The 23087-nt window shown below is 42.3% G+C and overlaps 2 protein-coding genes across 2 annotated transcripts; both read right to left on the reverse strand.

Moving 5' to 3' along the window:
• Window positions 1–4860: 4860 nt before the first annotated feature.
• On the reverse strand, window positions 4861–5805 carry LOC129536981 (olfactory receptor 1E5-like). Its single transcript, XM_055396212.2, has one exon. The coding sequence runs from the start codon at window positions 5803–5805 to the stop codon at window positions 4861–4863; it is 945 nt and encodes a 314-aa protein (XP_055252187.2).
• Window positions 5806–18977: 13172 nt separating this feature from the next.
• Window positions 18978–19922, reverse strand: LOC129536984 (olfactory receptor 1-like). Its single transcript, XM_055396227.2, has one exon. It carries the CDS (start codon window positions 19920–19922, stop codon window positions 18978–18980), a length of 945 nt encoding a protein of 314 aa, XP_055252202.2.
• Window positions 19923–23087: the final 3165 nt, after the last annotated feature.

The raw sequence follows: 23087 nt of genomic DNA on the forward strand, positions 1-23087 counted from the left end.
GTAGTTGATGTATCATAACACTATTGGTTGTGCTTCCAGCTGAAAACATGCATTCTTCCAACTTGAAAGACAGCCAGCTCCTTCTCCATTAGAAGTGTGCTGTCCTGTCCTACTAAATCCTCCCAGAACAAGAAGTATAGACTCAACTCCTAGTGCTAGCACGTTGGCACTGAATTTACACTGTATCACTGAACTTATGGATGTAATTTGTCCCCATGGAAAATGTCCCCACACCAGATACACTATTCTTTCACCATCATAGAGGATATAATAGAGATATCTATCTATATAGATAAAATAAATATTGGTATAGATGTGCTCTCCAACTGGTTCATTTTCTTTCAAGAATGCTGATTTATCCACTTCATCATGCCTCAAAGCTGACAAAAAAATAGCAAAGGAGAAGCATCATTAGATGTGGGAAGCTCCTTCATGAAAGACATAATCGAATCCAACATCTGGGATTTCAGTCCTTGATGTGGGTTGATCCAGCCATGCCAACAGGTTTTACATGTGGACATAGGTACTGTTATCACAGTGAGAAGAATCATTTGAGAACATCATAATTTTCTCAGAAATGTTTTCCCTGGCAAGTGAGCAGGTCCCAACTCTTGTGCCAAGAGTGTGACTGCAGATCACAAACCAGAGACAGGACTTGGGGATGTTGTCACTGATGACGCCATGAGACTCTCACATTCTACACCCGTTAAGTCAGTAGTTCTCAGCCTGGACTTCACATAAGGAAATGTAATGCAGTGGTTCTAAAATTTAATATCCCGTGAAATCCCCTGGGAGTTCCGGAAAACCCTGCTTTTGACACAGTAGGTCTACTCCTGCGTTGGTTTGCTAAGTACTAGTAACTTTATTATGGCATAATCCTTCTGCACTTCAGTTAGCACCCGGTTAATGTCCAGGCCACAGTCCATGGACTACACAGTGAGTAGCAAGGATACTTGATACATTTTTAAAATAAAAATTACTAAAGCCCTCAGATATCTTTAACCACAGTTTTTTATTGGAATATTGTTGCTTAAGGCTATTGCATCGTGAGGAGTCGGCCACGACTTGGTGGCTGAACAACAACATAAGTGCTTCACAGTATTGTGTCAGTTTCTGCTGTGCAACATGCATACAAAATTTTCTAGAGTTCCAAAGTGACTCTCACATAACATAGGAGTTCAGAAATATGACATGAATGCTTACATTGAGTTGTCAGGATGCTGAAATGATTCAATATCATGGCAATAAGTAATATGATGAGAAATACACAAAAATTCAGGCATTAATAAAAACAAATTATATCTGTGTAATAGTAATAAACATTTCTCCAACGTTGTGAAATTTTAGGAGGGAGAGAGGTGCAAAAGAGGAGCATTACCATACCTGAAAAACTCTCCTGCAGAACATCGTACAACCTGGGAAACCAAGACCCTCACATCGGAAGGTTTCTGAGGGATTGGCTCATTCACCCTCTGCCCAACTTACCCAGTGTGTGAGGGTGACTCCAGGACTGTGACCTGAGATGCTGCTCCCTTTTATTCACTAAAGCATGTAAAATATCACCCTCTGTACTCATCACCTGTATCTGAAACCTCCCTTCTCCTACTCCCTTTCTGCACATCCTTGGGTCGAAGGGACCCTGGATCCCAGAGGAGCCTGGATCCTGGAGGGGTTTATTAAAGACAAAACAGTTGCCCAAGACCTCTCTAGGACAAATGCTCTCAGGTCCAAGAGCAATGACTAATTACAATCACTGATCCCACCTGACTATACTTTGAGGGAAATTGAGGATGCAGAACTCACTCAGGAAAGCTTAACCACTGCCTGTTTAGGGAATGGACAGGAGGGCTTTGTGTTTGGAGCCCACAGGGGGAAGGTAAAAGAGGATGGTTGGTGAGGCCATACTGTGAATATCCTAAAATATCTGGGGGTAGCAGGCTGCTTTCTGTGACAACAAGAAGCCTTCAGTGAGTTTGAGTAAAGTGCCATGAAAGACATTTTGGTTTTTCGCCATTCTGGGCAGCATGTGGGATCTTAGTTCCTGGACCAGGGGTCTAACCTGCAACCCATTAAGTGGAAACTCAGAGTCTTCACCACTGAATGGCCAGGCAAGTCCCAAGACACATATTTTGGAAAGATTCTCAAGACTTCAGAATCTCTCAGTAAATCACCATTTCCCATAAATGACCGGTAGCTAACTAGGAGTCATTCCCTATATGACACAACCGCATGCACATATCTAGAACGGACTAGATGTAAGAGACAAAAGAAACACTCCCTGATTATATTCAATTCTTCCTCAAGCCAAGATAGAAAAGAAAACCCAGTTTGAACCCCACTGAAGAGTTTCTGCCTTCTTAGCTCTGTGGGAAAACGATACTGGCACCTGTCTAATACTCCCCAGATGTGTCAGAATACCTCCTTGATTCCAGCTCTTTCTTATGCTGCAGTCGTCTATGGCCACAAAGCCATAATTAACTTTTTTATGGCTGTGCTGGATCTTTGTTGCTGTGTGTGGGCTTTTCTGTAGTTGCCGCGAACAGGGATACTCTGTGGTTGTGGTGTGGGCTTCTTGTGCAGTGGCTTCTCTTGTTGCAGAGCGTGGGTTCTTGGTGCACAGGCCTAAGTGGTTGTGGCACACGGGCTTAGTTGCCCTATGGCATGATAGAGGCGCCTGGTGAGCTCAAGTCCACGGGGTCAGAAAAGAGTAAACACGACTTAGAGACTAAACAGCAACAGAGACAAATTAAACTATTGTAGCAAAGGAGACGGAAAGTACACTTGAGTTCAGGGCAGGTCAAGGAGACAATGGAGACATGAAAATATATCAGAGGAGAAAAGGTTAATGACAGAACAAGGCAAACCCTTGCTCAAGAAGAGATCAGTAAATATGTGTATTCAACAATTAAAAGTCCAGTTTAGCAGAGGTAACCAGAGGAGTGAGAATTCTGAATTTTAAGTAGCATTGAGCTCGAGTATAGTATTAGTATTAGTCACTCATTCGTGTCTGACTTTTTGTGACCCCATAGACTATAGCCGGAGAAGACAATGGCACCCCACTCCAGTACTCTTGCCTGGAAAATCCCATGGATGGAGGAGCCTGGTAGGCTGCAGTCCATGGGGTCGCGAAGATTCGGACACGACTGAGCACCTTCACTTTCACTTTTCACTTTCATGCATTGGAGAAGGAAATGGCAACCCACTCCAGTGTTCTTGCCTGGAGAATCCCAGGGACGGGGGAGCCTGGTGGGCTTCCGTCTATGGGGTCTCACAGAGTCGGACACAACTGAAGCGACTTAGCAGCAGTAGTAGCAGACTATAGCCGGCCAGGCTCCTCTGTCCATGGGATTCTCTAGGCAAAAGTACTGGAGTGGGTTGCCATTTCCTCCTCAACAAAGAAATCTGTAACTGGCTGTGATCAGTTAATTGTAACCACTGCACTTGGACCAGCCTGACCTCGAGGACAGAGTATTATTTAAAGCATGGTTTTGGTTATGTTTTTTTTTTTTAAATAACAGTCTTTGGGACTCTGTGGGAGAGGGTGAAGGTGGGATGATTTGGGAGAATGGCATTGTAGCATGTATATTATCATATGTGAAATGAATCACCAGTCCAGGTTCAATGCTTGATACAGGATGCTTGGGGCTGGTGCACGGGGATGACCTGGAGGGAGGATATGGGGAAGAGCGAGGTGGGAGGGGGGTTCAAGAAGGGGAACACATGTACACCCGGGGCAGATTCGTGTCAATATATGGCAAAACCAACCAATATATTAATGTAAGGTAATTTGCCTCCATTAAAATAAAAAAATAAATTTAAAAAAATTAATAAATAAAAAAACATGAAAAATTTACTGCTACAGAGAGGGACACAGACACTGAAGGAAGGGTCCCCACTGCACCTCTTCATGTGGCAGACCTGGGCTCTCAGTGGCCTTCCTGGGAGCCTGGCATGGCCTGCATGGTGGCCTCACACAACCGGAAGGGCCAGCTTTAGGAAGGACTCACTGGCCCAAGAATTTGCTGCCATAGCGGCACGCAGTCGACCAAGGAGGCAGCGCATCCCAAATTAATGTTATTTTACAAGCTATCCCAGCTATGCTGTTTCTTTACTCTCCTCCATATTTTCAGGGCTTCCCTGCTGGCTCCGATGGTAAAGAATCCCCCTGCAATGCAGGAGACACAAGAGATCCAGGTTCGATCCCTGGGTCGAAAAGATCCCCTGGAGGAAGAAATGGCAGCAGCCCACTCTAGTATTCTTGCCTGGAGAATTCCACAGACAGAGGAGCCTGGTGGCTACAGTCCATGGCGTCACAAAGAGTTGGACACAACTGAGCTACTAACACTTTCTTCACTTCCATATTTTCAAATGGGACCTCGGGGGTTGTCTGGTTCAGTAAATATTAGTAGGCTGCTGTGGGCCCAGGTTCTGTAGTTTCAGTCTCTTCATTCCTGGAATTTTTGACCAAGATGGTGGATCAAGGGCAGAAGGGAGAGGATGTCTCCACAGTAAATGAGTAAATGCTCAGTAAACAGTAGAGTTTATTTTATCAGTAATAAAACACTGGAAACAGTAAAGAAAAAAGGTCAGGTGGGGATACAAAGATTAGTTGGAAGTTTAAAAATGATGCTTCTTAGAGTAACCTATAGAGAGAAATAAGCAAGGTTCTGCTAGTAGGTCACTGACATCCCTTTCCAAGTCCTACTACATACCTCCACCATATCTCTGTTAGTAATGGACAATATCTTACTATGGAATTTTAACAAAAAGATCATTGAAAAAAGAAGTCTGGGTTAATATCCCAATATTAATGTCAATATATCTGCTAAATAAAGTTGTGTAGAAATCCCACCTTTAGCATCATAGAGAGAAGGGAGTTTTCTTTTTCCAAAAGACTCTTCCCAGAGCTCCCTTCATGTCTCTGTTCCTCAGGCTGTAGATGAAGGGGTTCAGCATGGGGGTCACCACAGTGTACATCATAGCCATCACAGTCTCCTTAACAGTAGAATTATTAGCTGATGGGCATAAGTAGAGACCAATAACTGTCCCGTAGAACAGGGACACCACAGTGAGGTGGGAGCCACAGGTGGAGAAGGCCTTGCGGATGCCCCTCGCAGAAGGGACCTTGAGGATGGAGGACACGATTCGAGCATAGGACGTGATGATGAGGAGAAAGGGGATCACAAGAATGAGCCCTCCCGTGATAAATATCACCAGCTCATTAACTCGAGTGTCAGAGCAGGACAGCTTCAGCAGAGCAGACATGTCACAGAAAAAGTGGGCGATCACATTATCTTCACAAAAGTGCAGCCTGGCCATGAGCAGGGTGTGCAACATGGCGTGGAACGTGGTCAGCACCCAGGACAGCGCCAGCAGGGCGAGACAGAGCCTGGGGCTCATGATGGCGGTGTAGTGCAGCGGGAAGCAGATGGCCACGTAGCGGTCGTAGGCCATGGCCACAAGGAGGAAGCTCTCCAAGTCTCCATAAAGCAAAAAGAAGTACATTTGTGTCAAGCAACCAGCATAGGGGATGGACAGGTCTTGGCTCTGCATATCCTGTAGCAATTTGGGCATTGTGACAGAGGAGAAGCAGAGGTCAGAGAAAGATAGGTTACTGAGAAAGAAATACATGGGTGTGTGGAGGTGGGGGTCCAGGCAAATGAGGATGATGATGAGAAGGTTCCCCAGGACGGTTGTAACATACATGGCCAGGAACAGGGCGTAGAATAGGTTTTGATGCTCTGACTTGATGGGCAGTCCCAACAGCAGGAACTCTGAGACAATAGTTTGATTCCTTCTTGTCATGCTCCGTCTCTAGTATATTTAGGAAGGAATAACGGTGTCCACAAAAACCTGAATTTCAAAATAAACATATTTCTAAGACAGAAATATGTGTTAGGTGTTCTGCAAAAAAATATTTTATATCATTCTCATCATAGTCATAATAATCTCTACAGTACTGCAAATTTCTATAATCATAATCTATGATCAGAATTACTTTCTTCACTTCTTTTTAATGTGCAACAATATTTCAAATTTTCTAATATAGTCTTCTCCATTAATTTATGAGACACAAATGCGGTTTTCATCATACCTGCCTAGCTGGACATCCTCACAAACTGCAATTGGCTCTTTCTTTGTCAGTATCTTACATGTTGATGTTGTGGGGCTTTTTCCTGAATGCTGTTCTCTTATAATGGTGGTACATATACCACCAAGAAAAATCATCTACTGAATGGCTTTGCTTACCATTTAAGATTCGCATGTAGATTTCTCAGGGCTTCTCAGGTGGCTCAGTGGTAAAGAATCTGCCTGCCAATACAGGAGACGCAGAGACACAGGTTCAATCCCTGGGTCAGGAAGATCCCCTGGAGGAGGAAATGGCAACCCACTCCAGCATTCTTGCCTGGAGAATCCAATGACAGTGGAGCCTGGCAGGGTACAGTACACGGAGTCACAAAAGAGTTAGACACAACTTAGCAGCTAAACAATAGTAACAACAAATATATACATTTTCAGATCAACAGATCACTGAAGAAATTCATGATGAGCCCCCTGCCCCACTCGAAATTCCCTCCACCTCTAGTCTCCTGTATCCCCAGAAAAGAGTTTCAGGAGTTCCAGATGAAAACATGAGAGTTTTCTCTTATTCCCTCCTTTCTTTTATCCTCAAAATCCAATCTGTCAACACATCCTATATATTAATTTCCTTTCTCACGCACCCATTCTTTATCCCCTTTTTGCTGCGTGCTCTTGCCGTGTCAACAGGTTTTACACCAGGACATTGGTACTGGCAGATTTTCCTGGTGGCTCAGTGGAAAAGAGATCTCTAGTCTTTCCCATGCTATTGTTTTTTTCTATTTCTTTGCATTGATCATTGAGGAAGGCTTTCTTATCTCTCCTTGCTATTCTTTGGAACTCTGCATTCAGATGGGGTATCTTTCCTTTTCTCCTTTGTCTTTCACTTCTTTTCACAGCTATTTGTAAGGCCTCCTCAGACAACCGTTTTGCCTTTTTCCATTTCTTTTTCTTTTTGCACTTTTTTCTTAGTCCATCTTAAAGGAGATCAATTGTGAGTATTCACTGGAAGGACTGATGTTGAAGCTGAAACTTCAATACTTTGGCCACCTGATATGAAGAACTCACTCATTGGAAAAGACCTTGATGCTGGGAAAGATGAAAGCAGGAGAAGGGGATGATAGAGAATGAGATGGTTGGATGGCATCACCCACTCAATGGACATGAGTTTGAGCAAGCTCCAGGAGTTGGTGATGGACTGGGAAGCCTGATGTGGTGCAGTCCATGTGGTCACAAAGAGTCGGACACGACTGAGTGACTGAACTGAACAGTGGTAAAGAACCTGCCTGCCAATGCAGGAGAAGCAAGTTTGATCCCTGGGTCAGAAAGATCCCCCGGAGAAGGAAATGGCAACCCACTCCAATATTCTTGCCTGGAGAATCCTATGGTCAGAGGAGCCTGGGGGGCTTGGGGTTGCAAAGAGTTTGATACAACTTAGTGATTAAATAGCAACACCATAGTTACTGGCGTCACAGTGAGAAGAAACACTGAGGGAAAATCGTACATCTGGTTTCTCAGAATTTTGTTTCCTGGTAAATGAGCAGAACCTTACTCTTATATCGAGAGTGTGACTGGCAATCACAAACCAGAGACAGGACTTGGGAATGTTGTCGCTAATGGTACCATGAGCCTCTCACATTCTACACTCGTTAAGTCAGTAGTTTTCAGCCTGGACTGCACATAAGGAAATCTAAGGCAGTACTTCTAAAATGTAATATCTATGAAAATCCCTTGGGAGTGCTGGTAAAACACTGATTTAGAAATAGTTGACCTGTTTCTGCATTTTACATTAGCACCCAGGTAATGCCCATTTCACAGTCCATGGACTACATAGTAAGTAGCAAGAATAAATGATGCTTTAAAAATTAAGATGACTGGATGCTTCAGAAAAATGTAACCACAGTCTTTGAGAGGAAGCACATACAAAATTGTTAAAGCTCCAAGGTGATTCTAAAATAAAGCAAGGGTTCAGAAGTATGGCATCAATGCCTACCTCAAGAGCTGTTGCTGCTGCTGCTGCTGCTAAGTCACTTCAGTCATGTCCGACTCAGTGTGACCCCGTAGACGGAAGCCCACCAGGCTCCCCCGTCTCTGGGATTCTCCAGGCAAGAACACTGGAGTGGGTTGCCATTTCCTTCTCCAATGTGTGAAAGTGAAAAGTGAAAGTGAAGTCGCTCAGTCGGGTCCGACCCTTAGCGACCCCACGGACTACAGCCTACCAGGCTCCTCCATCCATGGTATTTTCTAGGCAATAGTACTGGAGTGGCTTGCCATTGCCTTCTCCGCAAGAGCTGTTAGTATGCTGAAATTACACAATATTGTGGGAATCAATGATATGGTAAAACATAAGAATGTTATCATTCATGAAAATAGATCGAATGGGTAAACATTAATAAAAAAGTTCTCAAATTCTCAAAGTTTGGTTGGGGGCGGGGAGCAGAGAGGGGGAAAAGAGGAGTGTTACCATACTTGAAGGGCTTCCCTGGTGGTTCAGATGGTAAAGAATCCACCTGCAATGCGGGAAACCTGGGTCCAGTCCCTGGATTGAGACGATCCCCTGGAGGAGGGCATGGTAAGCCACTCTGGTATTCCTGCCTGGAGAATTCCTGTGGACAGAGAAGGCTGGCAGGCTGCAGTCCATGGGGTTGCAAAGAGCTGGACACAACTTAGTGACTAAGCACACCATACTTGAAAAACTCTCCTCTGCAACACCACACAACCTGGGAAGCCCTGATCTGATGCTGTTGCCCATTTCTACATTTTTAGTTAGCAGATAATGCCCAAGCTGTAGTCCACGGACTACACAATAAGTAATAAGAATACATGAAGCTTTAATAAATAAGGTTACTGGGCAGGCTCAGAAAAATTTAATCACAACTTCTGAGAGCAAGCCTGTGCAGTTTTTTTAAAGCTCCCAGGTGATTCTAAAATAAAACAAGGGGATATCTCTGGCTGTCCAGTGGTTAAGACTCCATGCTTCCACTTCAGGGGGCATGGATTCAGTCTCTGATCAGGGAACTGGGATCCCACATGCCTTGCGATATGGCCCAAAAAAGTAAATAAAAATAAATTTTTAGGAAATAAGATGCTCAGAACTTTTGTATCAATGCTGACCTCCAGAGCTATTATTATGTTGAAATTGTGCAATCTTGTGAAAGTACTTTACACAGTAAGTAATATTTATAAATGTTATCATTAATGAAAAACTAGATTCTAACTGGTGCGTGTGTGCTAAGTCACTTCAGACATGTCTGACTCCTTGTGACCCGATGGACTGTAGCTCACCAGGCTCCTCTGTCCATGGGACTCTCCAGGCAGGAATACTAGAGTGGTTTGCCATGCCTTCCTCCAAGGGATCTTCCTGACCCAGGGATTCAACTCAGATCTCATACATCTCCTGCATTGGCAGTGGGATCTTTACCACTAGCACCACCTGGGAAGCCCTCTAACTGGCAAATATTAATAAGAATATTTCTAGGATGTGGGATAGTTTGGGGAAGGAGAGAGGTGGAAAAGAGGAGGGTTGTCATACCTGAAAACCTCTCCTGCAGAACATCACACAACTTGGGAAATCAAGACCCTCAAGTTGGAAAAACCCTAAGGGATTAGTTCATTCACCCTCTGCCCAACTTACCCAGTGTGTGAGGGTGACTCCAGGACACTGACCTGAGATCCTGCTCCCCTCTATTCACTAAGGCATGTGAGATATCAGCCTCTGTAGTCATGACCTGTGTCTGAAACCTCCCTTCTCACATCTCCCATTCTTTATCCTTGGGCCTAAGGGGCCCTGGATCCCAGAGGAGTCTGGATCCTGGAGGAACTCATTAAAGACAAAGTAATTACCCAGGACCTCTTTAGGACAAAGGGCTTCCCTTGTGGCTCAGCTGGTAGAATCTGCCTTCAATGTGGGAGACCTGGGTTTGTTCCCTGGGTTGGGAAGATCCCCTGGAGAAGGGAAAGGCAACCCACTCCAGTATTCTGGCCTGGAGAATTCCATGGACTGTATAGTCCATGGGGTCGCAAACAGTCAGACACAACTGAGCGACTTTCACACTTTGGGACAAAAGTTCTCAGGGTCCAAGAGCAGATGCTGATTACACTCACTGGGCACACCAGTCTATACTTGGGGGAATGTAGAGATGGTGAGAAGCTCACATATGGATGCTTAATGGGAACAGACAGTAGTGTGTGGGGTTGGAGCTTACATTTCGGAGATGAAGAAGAATGATTGGAGAAACCATTAAAATAGGCAGGAACTAGACTGTGAATATCCTAAAATAGCTTCGGAATTTAGGTGGCTTATTCCATGGCAAAAAGACGTGTTTGGTGGTCTTTGAGCAATGTGACGCGTATTTTTGGAAAGATTTTCAGGATAGTAAATCTCTCACTACCATCCACTTCCCTATAAACACACCACAGAGGAGAGTTAAGAAAGATTAGGCTTCTATGAGCCAAACATATGCAGATAGGTTAAACTCTCCCAGAATATGTTCAATTCTTCTCTTCGAAATAGAAAAGAAACCTAGGTTTTCATTTCACTGAGTTATGTCTAGCTCCTCACCTCCCTAGGAAAAACTTAATAGCACCCTGCCCACCATTGTCTCTGGTAATCTCCATATGTGTCTGATTATCTCTGGGCCTCTAGCACTTCCTTACCCCAAAACTGACTGCAAGTCCTTAAAACATTTATAAATCCTTTTTTCACTACTGATTCCATTTTCTCCTCGGCCATCATCTCAGCTGTACAGAGTCCTTAGTTGTTGTTGTTTAGTTACTGAGTTGTATCTGACTCTTTGCAACCCCATGGACTGTAGCCCACCAGGCCTGACTGTCCATGGGATTTCCCAGACAAGAATACTGGAGTGGGTAGCCAATTCCTTCTCCAGGGAATCTTCCTGACCCAGGGGTCGAACCCATGTCTCCTGCATTGGCAGGCAGTTTCTTTACCACTGAGCCACCACTGAAGCCTTAGGGGGCCCTTTACGTGCTGGTATAATGCAAACCCTCATTCCCAGGGTAACTGCCTCTTCATTGATCTTGCTTCATTGAGTTGTTATAGTTTCATTAACATTTATTATGGTACATGAAAATACAAAGTGGTTCTCAAAGAATTTTCTAGAATTTCAAACATGGGCCTGTCTGCTCCAATTGTGTAGAGCAGCCTAGTTTTCCCTTGGTAATTAATAGTGCCACCTCAGACAGAATGGCAACCCTGTCAGTTCATGTAACAACCACAGTTGTTATATACTAGAAACTAATACAATATTATGTTAATTGTACCTCAATTTTTAAAAAAGAAGCAAGTCCAATAATCATTTTTTTAAATGTCCAGGTGGTTGGCTGAATTTCCAATTCACTGAGAAACCACTGTTGCATCCCCTGGTAGAAGGACTTTTCCCTAGAGACCCACATGAGACACTTCTTGTGCATATTTTTGCTTCTCTCAGCCTCATCCCCTATTCCAGCCACAGTTACAGCAACCAACTCTGTACCAGTTTCAGATAACTTAGTAGATGCAACCTGATGGCTCCTTACCTTCTCCTCCGAACTCCCTGCTCTGGGGCTTCTCTGACTTCATGAAACACTGTCATGGGAATTTCCTCAGTACTCATACAAGATATTTAGATGGATGATCTGTCTGGAGTGATTTGTTGTTGAGAACGTGAGTTATGGATCGAGGCATTTTATTTTTCATATGGAAATTCAACTTTTTCAGCACCACTGGTTGAAAATACTATTTTTACTGAATTGTCTATACATCTTTGTCAGAAATCAATGGACGATTGAAAATTGCAAATCAGTATATTGTACACCTGAAACTTGAATAATATTGTACAACGACTGTACCTCAGTTTAAAAAATCAATCGATGATACATGAGTAGATTTCTTTTTGGACTCTATATGCTATTCTACATTCTCTATACTGATCCATATTTCTACATTTTCACTAATACCACTCTTTCCTGAATCTTAATAGTAAGTTTAGAAATCAGACAACATGATTCCTTCTATTTGTTCTGTTTCCAAAGTCAAATTTGCTTTTTAATTACTTTGTCTTTATATATACATTTTACAACAAGATTGTCAATTTGTACCCCCAAGATCCTGTTGCTGTGTTGATTTGAATTGTGTCTAAACTTGGCTGAGTTTTGAAACAGTCAATTTCTTAAGAATATTAAGCCTTCCAGTTCGTGAACACATTCTGTCTATTCACTTCTTTAGACCTTTATTATTCAATCAGTGTTTTGTGATTTTCCACATAGGTCTTGTATATGTTGTGTAAGATTCATACCTAAGTATCTAACCACTGGAGGAGGAAATGGCAACCCACTCCAGTATTCTTGCCTGGAAAATTCCATGGATAGAGGAGCCTGGCAGGCTTCATGGGATCACAAAGAGTCAGACATGACTGAGTGACTGAGCACAAGTATTTAATAGTTGGCTCCTATCATAAAGGGTACTTTAAAGGTTTTTTTTTAAACTTTATACATGTTCATTGCTAGTTAATGTAAATGTAAATATGTTAATATTATTTTATATGTACCCAGGGAACTGCATCGGAGAAGGCAATGGCAAGCCACTCCAGTACTCTTGCCTGGAAAATCCCATGGATGGAGGAGCCTGGTAGGCTGCAGTCCGTGGGGTCGCTAAGGGTCGGACACGACTGAGCGACTTCACTTTCACTTTTCACTTTCCACTTTCACACATTGGAGAAGGAAATGGCAACCCACTCCAGTGTTCTTGCCTGGAGAACCCCAGGGACGGGGGAGCCTGGTGGGCTTCCGTCTATGGGATCACACAGAGTCGGACACGACTGAAGTGACTTAGCAGCAGCAGCAGCAGCAGCAGCAGCAGTAGCAGCAGCAGGGAACTGCATATCCTACATTGGTAGGAGGATACTTTACCACTGAGTCACCAGGGAAGCCCCATATATTAATATGCAAAAATATAATTTTTAAATATATTGACCTTCCACCTATGATATTATTAAACTCATTTAGTTTAATAAGTTAAATTAGTTACTGGAAATTTTTATTACATTCTTTGGGATTTTCTACACACATAATCATGTTGTCTACAAAGACAGATGGTGTCTTTTCTTACTTTTCAATCTGCATACTTTTTCCTCCTTTTTCTTGCCCTTTCTCGCTTCTTAGGACTCCCAGTAAAATACTGAGTAAGAGTAGTGAGAGTCAACATTTTTACTTTGTTCCTGATCTTAAGGAGAAAAGGACTCAGTGTTTTACCTTAACTATGATGTCAGCTATAGTTTTTTCAGAAGTTGCTCTTCCATCAAGTTGAGGACATTTTCTTCTGTTCCCAATCTGCTGAGAAGTTTTATAAATTTTCCTTCAACACTGCTTTAGCTGCATCCTACTAATTTTGATATACAGTCCTTTCATCTTAATTCAGAATTTTCTAATTGTCCTTATGATTTCCTGTTTGAACTATAGGTTATTTAGAAATGGATTGCTTACTTTCCAAATATTTGGGATATAACTACTTCATACCAAACAGAAAAATAATTTGTAGACACACTGTGAATCTAAAATAAGAATTTCACAGTAGAACAATAAAGCGAATATATAACACAGAATATCATCAGGACTGGGAGAAAGAAAAAATTTATTACAAAGTAATTAAAAATACTATGACATTAGCAATATAAAGGGATATATTGCTTTAAAAAGAACTGCATTTAATTCTTTTAATTCTGTCATCAAAAAATACCATTAAGAGTGAAAAAGCAACAATATATTTACAACACATATAACATACATGGTAATCTAAAGCAGTCTTTAAATTATTATATTCAGAATAAAGAACTCCTATAAATAAATAAGAAAAGGAAATTTTAACAGAAATATTAGAACTGGAGATGAAACAATGGACTGGTTCTGGACATTAGAACAGTTATACTGTTCTGGACATTAGAACAGTTAGAACTAGACATGGACCAACAGTTCAGTTCAGTTACAGCCAACCTTTTCACTCTCCTCTTTCACTTTCATCAAGAGGCTTTTGAGTTCCTCTTCACTTTCTGCCATAAGGGTGGTGTCATCTGCGTATATGAGGTTATTGATATTTCTCCCAGCAATCTTTGTTCCAGCTTGTGCTTCTTCCAGCCCAGCGTTCCTCATGATGTACTCTGCATATAAGTTAAATAAGCAGGGTGACAATATACAGCCTTGACGTACTCCTTTTCCTATTTGGAACCAGTCTGTTGTTCCATGTCCAGTTCTGACTGTTGCTTCCTGACCTGCATACAGGTTTCTCAAGAGGGAGGTCAGGTGGTCCGGTATTCCCATCTCTTTCAGAATTTTCCACAATTTACCTTGATCCATACAGTCAAAGGTTTTGGCATAGCCAATGAAGCAGAAATAGATGTTTTTCTGGAACTCTCTTGCTTTCTCCATGATCCAGCGGATGTTGGCAATTTGATCTCTGGTGCTTCTGCCTTTTCTAAAACCTGCTTGATCATCTGGAAGTTTATGGTTCACATATTGCTGAAGCCTGGCTTGGAGAATTTTGAGCATGACTTTACTAGTGTGTGAAATGAGTGCAGTTGTGCGGTAGTTTGAGCATTCTTTGGCATTGCCTTTCTTTGGGATTGGAATGAAGACTGACCTTTTCCAGTCCTGTGGCCACTGCTGAGTTTTCCAAATTTGCTGGCATATTGAGTGCAGCACTTTCACAGCATCATCTTTCAGGATTTGAAATAGCTCAACTGGAGTTCCATCACCTTCACTAGCTTTGTTCTTAGTGATGCTTTCTAAGGCCCATTTGACTTCACATTCCAAGATGTCTGGTTCTAGGTGAGTGATCACGCCATCGTGATTATCTTGGTCGTGAAGATCTTTTTTGTACAGTTCTTCTGTGTATTCTTGCCACCTCTTCTTAATATCTTCTGCTTCTGTTAGGTCCATACCATTTCTGTCCTTTATCGAGCCCATCTTTGCATGAAATGTTCCCTTGGAATCTCTAATTTTCTTGAAGAGATCTCGTGTTTTTCCTATTCTGTTGTTTTCCTCTATTTCTTTGCATTGATCGCTGTGGAAGGCTTTCTTATCTCTCCTTGCTATTCTTTGGAACTCTGCATTCAGATGCTTATATCTTTCCTTTTCTCCTTTGCTTTTCATTTCTCTTTTCACAGCTATTTGTAAGGCCTCCTCAGACAGCCATTTTGCTTTTTTGCATTTCTTTTCCATGGGGATGTTCTTGGTCCCTGTCTCCTGTACAATGTCACGAACCTCCGTCCAGAGTTCATCAGGCACTCTACATATCAGATCTAATCCCTTAAATCTATTTCTCACTTCCAACGTATAATCATAAGGGATTTGATTTAGGTCATATCTGAATGGTCTGGTGGTTTTCCCTACTTTCTTCAATCTAAGTCTGAATTTGGCAATAAGGAGTTCATCATCTGAGCCACAGTCAGCTCCTGGTCTTGTTTTTGCTAACTGTATAGAGCTTCTCCATCTTTGGCTGCAAAGAATATAATCAATCTGATTTCGGTGTTGACCATCTGGTGATGTCCGTGTGCAGAGTCTTCTCTTGTGTTGTTGGAAGAGGGTGTTTGCTATGATCAGTGCGTTCTCTTGGCAAAACTCTATTAGCCTTTGCCCTGCTTCATTCCGTGCTCCAAGGCCAAATTTGCCTGTTACTCCAGGTGTTTCTTGACTTCCTACTTTTGCATTCCAGTCCCCTATAATGAAAGGACATCTTTTTTGGGTGTTAGTTAAGAAGGGCAAGCTAAGTTCAACATATGCAGAAAAAATAAATAATGAACTTAGAAGTCAATGAAATTGAAAATAAGAAATCAAGAGAAAATAGATTAAATAAAAACTGATGTTATTAAAGAGATCAATAAAAATGGTAAGCCCCTAGGCAAGCTAACTAAGAAAAAAAAAGAGAGGACACAATTTACTAATTGAGAGAAACATCATTACAGATCCCCTGGACATTAAAAGGATAATAACAGAATGCTATGAATAACTCTATGCCCACAAATTTGATAACCTCAGTGAATAGGACTAATTTCTTGAAAGACACAATTGGAGAAGGAAATGGCAACCCACTCCAGTGTTCTTGCCTGGAGAATCCCAGGGACGGGGGAGCCTGGTGGGCTGCTGTCTACGGGGTCACACAGAGTCAGACACAACTGAAGTGACTTAGCAGCAGCAGCACAAGAAAAACTAGATGGTTTCACTGGTGAATTCCGCCAAAACTTAATAAAGAAGAATGAACACCTATCTTTCTGAAAAACTGAAGAGGCAGAAGCACTTCAAAACTCCTTCCACGAGGCTAACATTACCCTGATTTCAAGACCAGAGAAGGACACTACAAGAAAGAAAACTGAATGCTAACATCCCTGATAAATATAGATGCAAAATTGTCAACAAAATATTAGCAAGCTGAATTCAACTGCAAATTTAAAAGATCATATAATGTGATTAAGTGGAAATAATCCCTGGGTTTATTCATCCTGATTTTACCTCAAACTAAAGCTTCTGCACAGGAAGTAAAACAATCAATAGAGTACAAAGGCATCGTGTGGGAAAGGAGAAAATGTGTGCAAAACATCATCTTTACAAGGAGTAAATGTACAAAATTTATAAGACTGTTCTATAACTCAAAATCAAAATACAAATAATTCTGGACTTCCCTGGTAGTCCAGGGGCTAAGGCTTCATGCTCCCAATGCAGTGGGGGTCTGTGTTGGGTACCTGGTCAAGACCCCATAAGCAGCCACTGACTTCACATTTCACGTCTGAAAGGACCCCCAACTAAGACCTGGCACAGCCAAATAAATGTTTAAAAAACAAATAATCCTACTAAAAAATGGACAAAGGACTTGAAGAGATATTTCTCCAAAGACATGCAAATGGCTGCTACATATATGAAAAGGTGCTCAACATCACTAATCACCAAGGAAATGCAGACTGAACTATATTTAGATAAAACCACAGATGTATTGAGATGGATGCTATTTTTGAAAAAAGATAGCATGTTGGAGAAGATATGGAGAAATTGGAACCATTATATACTATTAGCTATATATCCAAAGGAAGTGAATTCAGGACCTCAAAGTGATATCTGCATCCCCATATTTCTTGCAGCATTATTCACAATAGCCAAGATTTGGAATCAACCCAAAGGTCCATGAACAGATGAATGGACTTTTTAAATGCATATACACATACAATGGACTATTATTCAGCACTTAAAACAAGAAAGTAATTCTACCATTTGTGAGACCATGGCTGAAGCTAGAGGACGTTATGGTAAGTGAACCTGCTGAGCCATTGGGGAAGCCCATAAGGTGTGTTGATCAATTCCAAATGAGTAAGTAGAGAGAGACACCCTTGAAGAGTGAGGCTGGTGACTAGACTCTGGCTGCCTTCCCCATCCCTGAGGGAGTAACTTTTAGGACACCAGCTGTGAGTTAGTTCTCAGGTAAAGACAAACTGAACTATTGTAGCAAAGAAAGTAGAAAGTTCACTTGAGGTTCAGATCAGGTCAAAAAGACAATGGAGTCAAGAAAATAAATGAGAGGAGAAAAGGTTAAGAGAGAGAATAATGTGAACCTTTGCAGAAGAAGATGTAAGGAAGAAGCTGTATTCAATAATGAAAAGCTTATTTTAGCAGAGGAGTGAGAATTTTGAGTTTTGACCTGAGAGGACAGGGTATTATTTAAAGCAGGGTTTGGGTTTAAAAAAAAAAACCACAATAAATTGTAAAGCAAATGCAGATAAAAAGAGAGTGAGTTGGGAAGTCAGGCAAGAAAAGGAAATTTTAGACGGAAAAGAAGAGGGTGACTGGCTCTTAAGGAGAACCAGCGTCCTCCCTTTCTGACTGAGTCCTTCTTATACCCCACCAACGAAAAATTCTCTGAAAGGATGGTCGTGTAGCCAGAGGTCTGGAATCTGGTGGTCTTGCAGCTTTGAGAAGATAGGCACCAGTGAGATAACAGGATGCCATTAGGGCAATTTGGTCAGTCTTGCAGATCACTGTGATTTTGGTCTTTGTTTGCAAGGGTGACATAAGGAGCCATCTTATCGATGAGACCCCATGTGGGCCCTATCATAAATTAGTTGTTTAGTAACTTAAGACAAAGATCAAGTAAAACTTTTTAAATGATGCTTCTTAGAATTACTTGGGAAAAACGAAGAGAAAGCCCTTGCCTGCAGGTCACTGACATCCCCTTTTTGAGTGCAGCTGTTGATGCCACGCGTTCTGGGAAACAAACTCAGAAGGACAATGCAAATAGTGGAGTACAGTTTATTACACTGGTGGCCAAAGGCAGAGTCTCCTCTTAACCAAGGACCCCAACCAGTTTTTGTGAAAACCTTATATACCCTAATTGTACAAGCTCAAACCCACCTCCCCAAATTCGCTGAAACTAGTCTGAACAAAGGAAAAGAAAGATAAAATCAAAATTAACCTTAAGGATCCATATTCCTTAAGTCTAGGTAGTTAACAATGGACAATTATCAATAGGTCTGTGGTCATATCCCAATAAGCATAATAGAATGCATGATTCTATTCAGTTACACAGATAATTAGGTAGTCCTTGGAGGGTCTAGGTAGGAGCCCTGGGGCTCTTCCTTCCAGGGGTCTGATTTTCCAGTTGGTGTGTCATTTCCAGAGACACTGGGCAAAAAGCTCAAAGTCCACAGTCCAGCCCAAGACAGAGTCCTGCTTTCAAGATAGAGCCTGTTCTGTCTGTTACCTCCTTCACAGCTACATATCTCCACTTTAGCTTTTACTTTTGGCAATTTCTCACTATGTAATTTAACCAAAAGGCCATTGGGGAAAAAACAAGTCTGGGTTAATATCCCAATTTTAATGTCAATATACCTACTGAATAAAATTGTGTAGAAATCTCAACTCTACCATCACAGAGAAAAGGGAGTTTTCTTTTTGTAAAAAACTCTTCCCAGGGCTCCCTTCATGTCTCTGTTCCTCAGGCTGTAGATGAAGGGGTTCAGCATGGGGGTCACCACAGTGTACATCATAGCCATCACAGTCTCCTTAACAATAGAATTATTAGCTGATGGGCATAAGTAGAGACCAATAACTGTCCCATAGAACAGAGACACCACAGTGAGGTGGGAGCCGCAGGTGGAGAAGGCCTTGCGGATGCCCCTCGCAGAAGGGACCTTGAGGATGGAAGATACGATTCGCCCGTAGGACGTGATGATGAGGAGAAAGGGGATCACAAGAATGAGCCCCACCGTGATAAATATCACCAGCTCATTAACTCGAGTGTCAGAGCAGGACAGCTTCAGCAGAGCAGACATGTCACAGAAAAAGTGGGCGATCACATTATCTTCACAAAAGTGCAGCCTGGCCATGAGCAGGGTGTGCAACATGGCGTGGAATGTGGTCAGCACCCAGGACAGCACCACCAGGAAGATACAGAGCCTGGGGCTCATGATGGCGGTGTAGTGCAGCGGGAAGCAGATGGCCACGTAGCGGTCATAGGCCATGGCTACAAGGAGGAAGTCGTCCAGGTCTCCAAAGAACAGAAAGAAGTATATTTGTGTCAGGCAGTCAGCATAAGAGATGGACGGGACATGGCTCTGCATGTCCTGTAGCAATTTGGGCATCGTGACAGAGGAGAAGCAGAGGTCAGAGAAAGACAGGTTACTGAGAAAGAAATACATGGGTGTGTGGAGGTGGGGGTCCAGGCAAATGAGGATGATGATGAGAAGGTTCCCCAGGACAGTGGTAACGTACATTGCCAGGAACAGGACATAGAACAGGTTTTGATGCTCTGACTCGATGGGCAGTCCCAGCAGCAGGAAATCTGAGACAATAGTTTGATTCCTTCCTGTCATGCTCTGTCTCCAGTATCTTTAGGAAGAAATAACAATGTCCATGAAAACTTGAATTTCAAAATGAACATATTTCTATGATATATGGGATGCTAGGTGCTTTGCAAGAATACTTCATATCGTTCTCATCACAATAATGACAATCTTTACATGACTCCAATTTTCTATCTCAGAATCTCTATGATTGGAAATCATGTATTTTCTTCACTTTGCTTTAAAATGTAGCAATAGTCCAGATTTTTTAAAGCACACTCTTATCCACTAAGTCCGGAGACACAGGATGTCTTCGTTTTTCCTCATACCCACCCCCCCAACTGTAACTGACTTCTCTTTTGTCAATATCTTCAAGTTGATTGGTGCTCCTGAGCTTTTCCCTAAACATGGTTCCCTTGTCATTCTATAGATACCACGAAGAAAAACATCTACTCCAATGGCTTTGATGATGATTTAAGCTTTAGTTGTAAATGTCTCTTTAACCTATGAAAGAGTATACTCAGTGGCCTAATTGTTATCTTCCCTTGGACATTACACCCTTCTTTGCAGCAAAGAAATTCATGGTGTCTCTTGGCCCTTCTCCCAATTCCATCCTCCTCCAATTTCTCTTATTTCTCAGTAAAAGGGAATCCAGGTGCTCCACAACCTAAAAGTATTCTTTCATTCCCTCCTTTGGTCATTATTCCTGTCTGTGGGCAAGTCCTACAGATTCTCCTACCCTTTCAGACACTCCCGTTAGCCATTCTCAGTACACTTGATCAGGATGATCACGTCCTTTCTCTACCATTGGGACGGCCTCTTAACTGTCTCCCTGCTTCCACGATTAAACCCTTCTCCTTCGGTATCCTTTGATCACAGTGTTTACAGCTCTTCCCTACCTTCCCAGAATGGTAGACTACCCGTAGGACAGGCCATGTCTGCCGTCACGACTACAGCAGTGCTTGCAGCTGGGAGAGTGTCTGGACGTAGTTGATGTATCATAACACTACTGGTTGTCCTTCCAGCTGAAAACATGCATTCTTCCAACTTGAAAGATAGCCAGTTCCTTCTACATTAGGAGTGTGCTGTCCTGTCCTACTAAATCCTCCCAGAACAAGAAGTATAGGCTCAACTCCTAGTGCTAGCGCTTTGGCACTGAATTTGACACTGTATCACTGAACTTATGGATGTAATTTGTCCCCATGGAAAATGTCCCCACACCAGATACACTATTCTTTTCACCATCACAGAGGATATAAATAGAGATATCTATTTATACAGATAAAATAAATATAGGTATAGTTGTGTTCTCCAACTGCTTCATTTTCTTTCAAGAATGCTGATTTATCCACCTCAGCATGCCTCAAAGCTGACAAAAATAGCAAAGGAGAAGCATCATTAGATGTGGGAAGCTCCTTCATGAAAGATATAACCGTATCCAATATCTGGGATTTCACTGCTTGATGTGGCTTGATCCAGCCATGTCAACAGGCTTTACACATGGACATAGGTACTGTTATCACAGTGAGCAGAATCATTAAAGAACATATAATTTTTTCAGAAATGTTTTCCCTGGCAAGTGAGCAGGTCCCAACTCTTGTGCCAAGAGTGTGACTACAGATCACAAACCAGAGACAGGACTTGGGGGTGTTTTCACTGATGATGCCATGAGCCTCTCACATTCTACACCCGTTAAGTCAGTAGTTCTCAGCCTGGACTTCACATAAGGAAACATAATGCAGTGGTTCTAAAATTTAATAACCCGTGAAAATCCCCTGGGAGTTCCGGAAAACCCTGCTTTTGACACAGTAGATCTGCTCCTGCATTTGTTTGCTAAGTACTAGTAACTTTATTATCGCATGATGCTTCTATACTTCAATTAGCACCCAGTTAATGCCCATGCAAGTCCAAGAACTACACAGTGAGTAGCAAGGATACTTGATACATTTTAAAAGTAAAAATTACTGGAGCCCTCAGATATATTTAACCACAGTTTTTTATTGGAATATTGTTGTTTAAGGCCATGGCATCATGAGGAGTAGGACACGACTTGGTGGCTGAACAACAACATAAGTGTTTTACGATATTGTGCCAGTTTCTGCTGTGCAACATACATACAAAATTTTCTAAAGCTCCAAAGTGATTCTCACATAACATAGGAGTTCAGAACTATGACATGAATGCTTATATTGAGTTGTCAGGATGCTGAAATTCTTCAATATCATGGGAATAAATAATATGATGAGAAATACACAAAAATGCAGGCATTAGTAAAAAATAGATTATAAATGGGGGAATAGTAACAAACATTTCTCCAACGTCGTGAAATTTTAGGAGGGAGAGTGGTGGAAAGAGGAGCATTACCTGACCTGAGAAACTCTCCTGAAGAACATCGTACAACCTGGAAACCAAGATCCTCAGGTTGGAAGTTTCCGAAAGGATTAGCTCATTCACCCTCTGCCCAACTTACCCAGTGTGTGAGGGTGACTCCAGGACCGAGACCTGAGATGCTGCTCCTCTTTATTCACTAAAGCATGTAAAACATCACCCTCTGTACTCATCACCTGTGTCTGAAGCCTCCCTTCTCCATCTCCCTTTCTGCACATCCTAAGGTCTGAGGAGCCATGGATCCCAGAGGAGCCTGAATTCTGGGGGGATTTATTAAAGACAAAGCAATTGCCCAGGACCTCTCTAGGGCAAATGCTCTCAGAGTCCAGGAGCAGTGACTGATCACAATCACTGATCCCACCTGACTATACTTTGAGGGAAATTGAGGATGCAGAACTCACTCAGGAAAGCTTAACCACTGCCTGTTTAGGGAATGGACAGGAGGCCTTTGTGTTTGGAGCCCACAGGGGGAAAGTAAAAGAGGATGGTTGGTGAGGCCATACTGTGAATATCCTAAAATATCTGGGGGTAGCAGGCTGCTTTCTGTGGCAACAAGAAGTCTTCAGTGAGTTTGAGTAAAGTGCCATGAAAGACATTTTGGTTTTTCGCCATTCTGGGCAGCATGTGGGATCTTAGTTCCTGGACCAGGGGTCTAACCTGCACCCCTTTAAGTGGAAACCAAGAGTCTTCACCACTGAATGGCCAGGCAAGTCCCAAGACACATATTTTGGAAAGATTCTCAAGACTTCAGAATCTCTCAGTAAATCACCATTTCCCACAAATGACCTGTAGCTAACTAGGAGTCAT

Source organism: Moschus berezovskii, chromosome 20, assembly GCF_049115385.1.
Source record: "Moschus berezovskii isolate FMDL1 chromosome 20, NW_MosBer_1.0, whole genome shotgun sequence".
Taxonomy (NCBI): Eukaryota; Metazoa; Chordata; class Mammalia; order Artiodactyla; family Moschidae; genus Moschus; species Moschus berezovskii.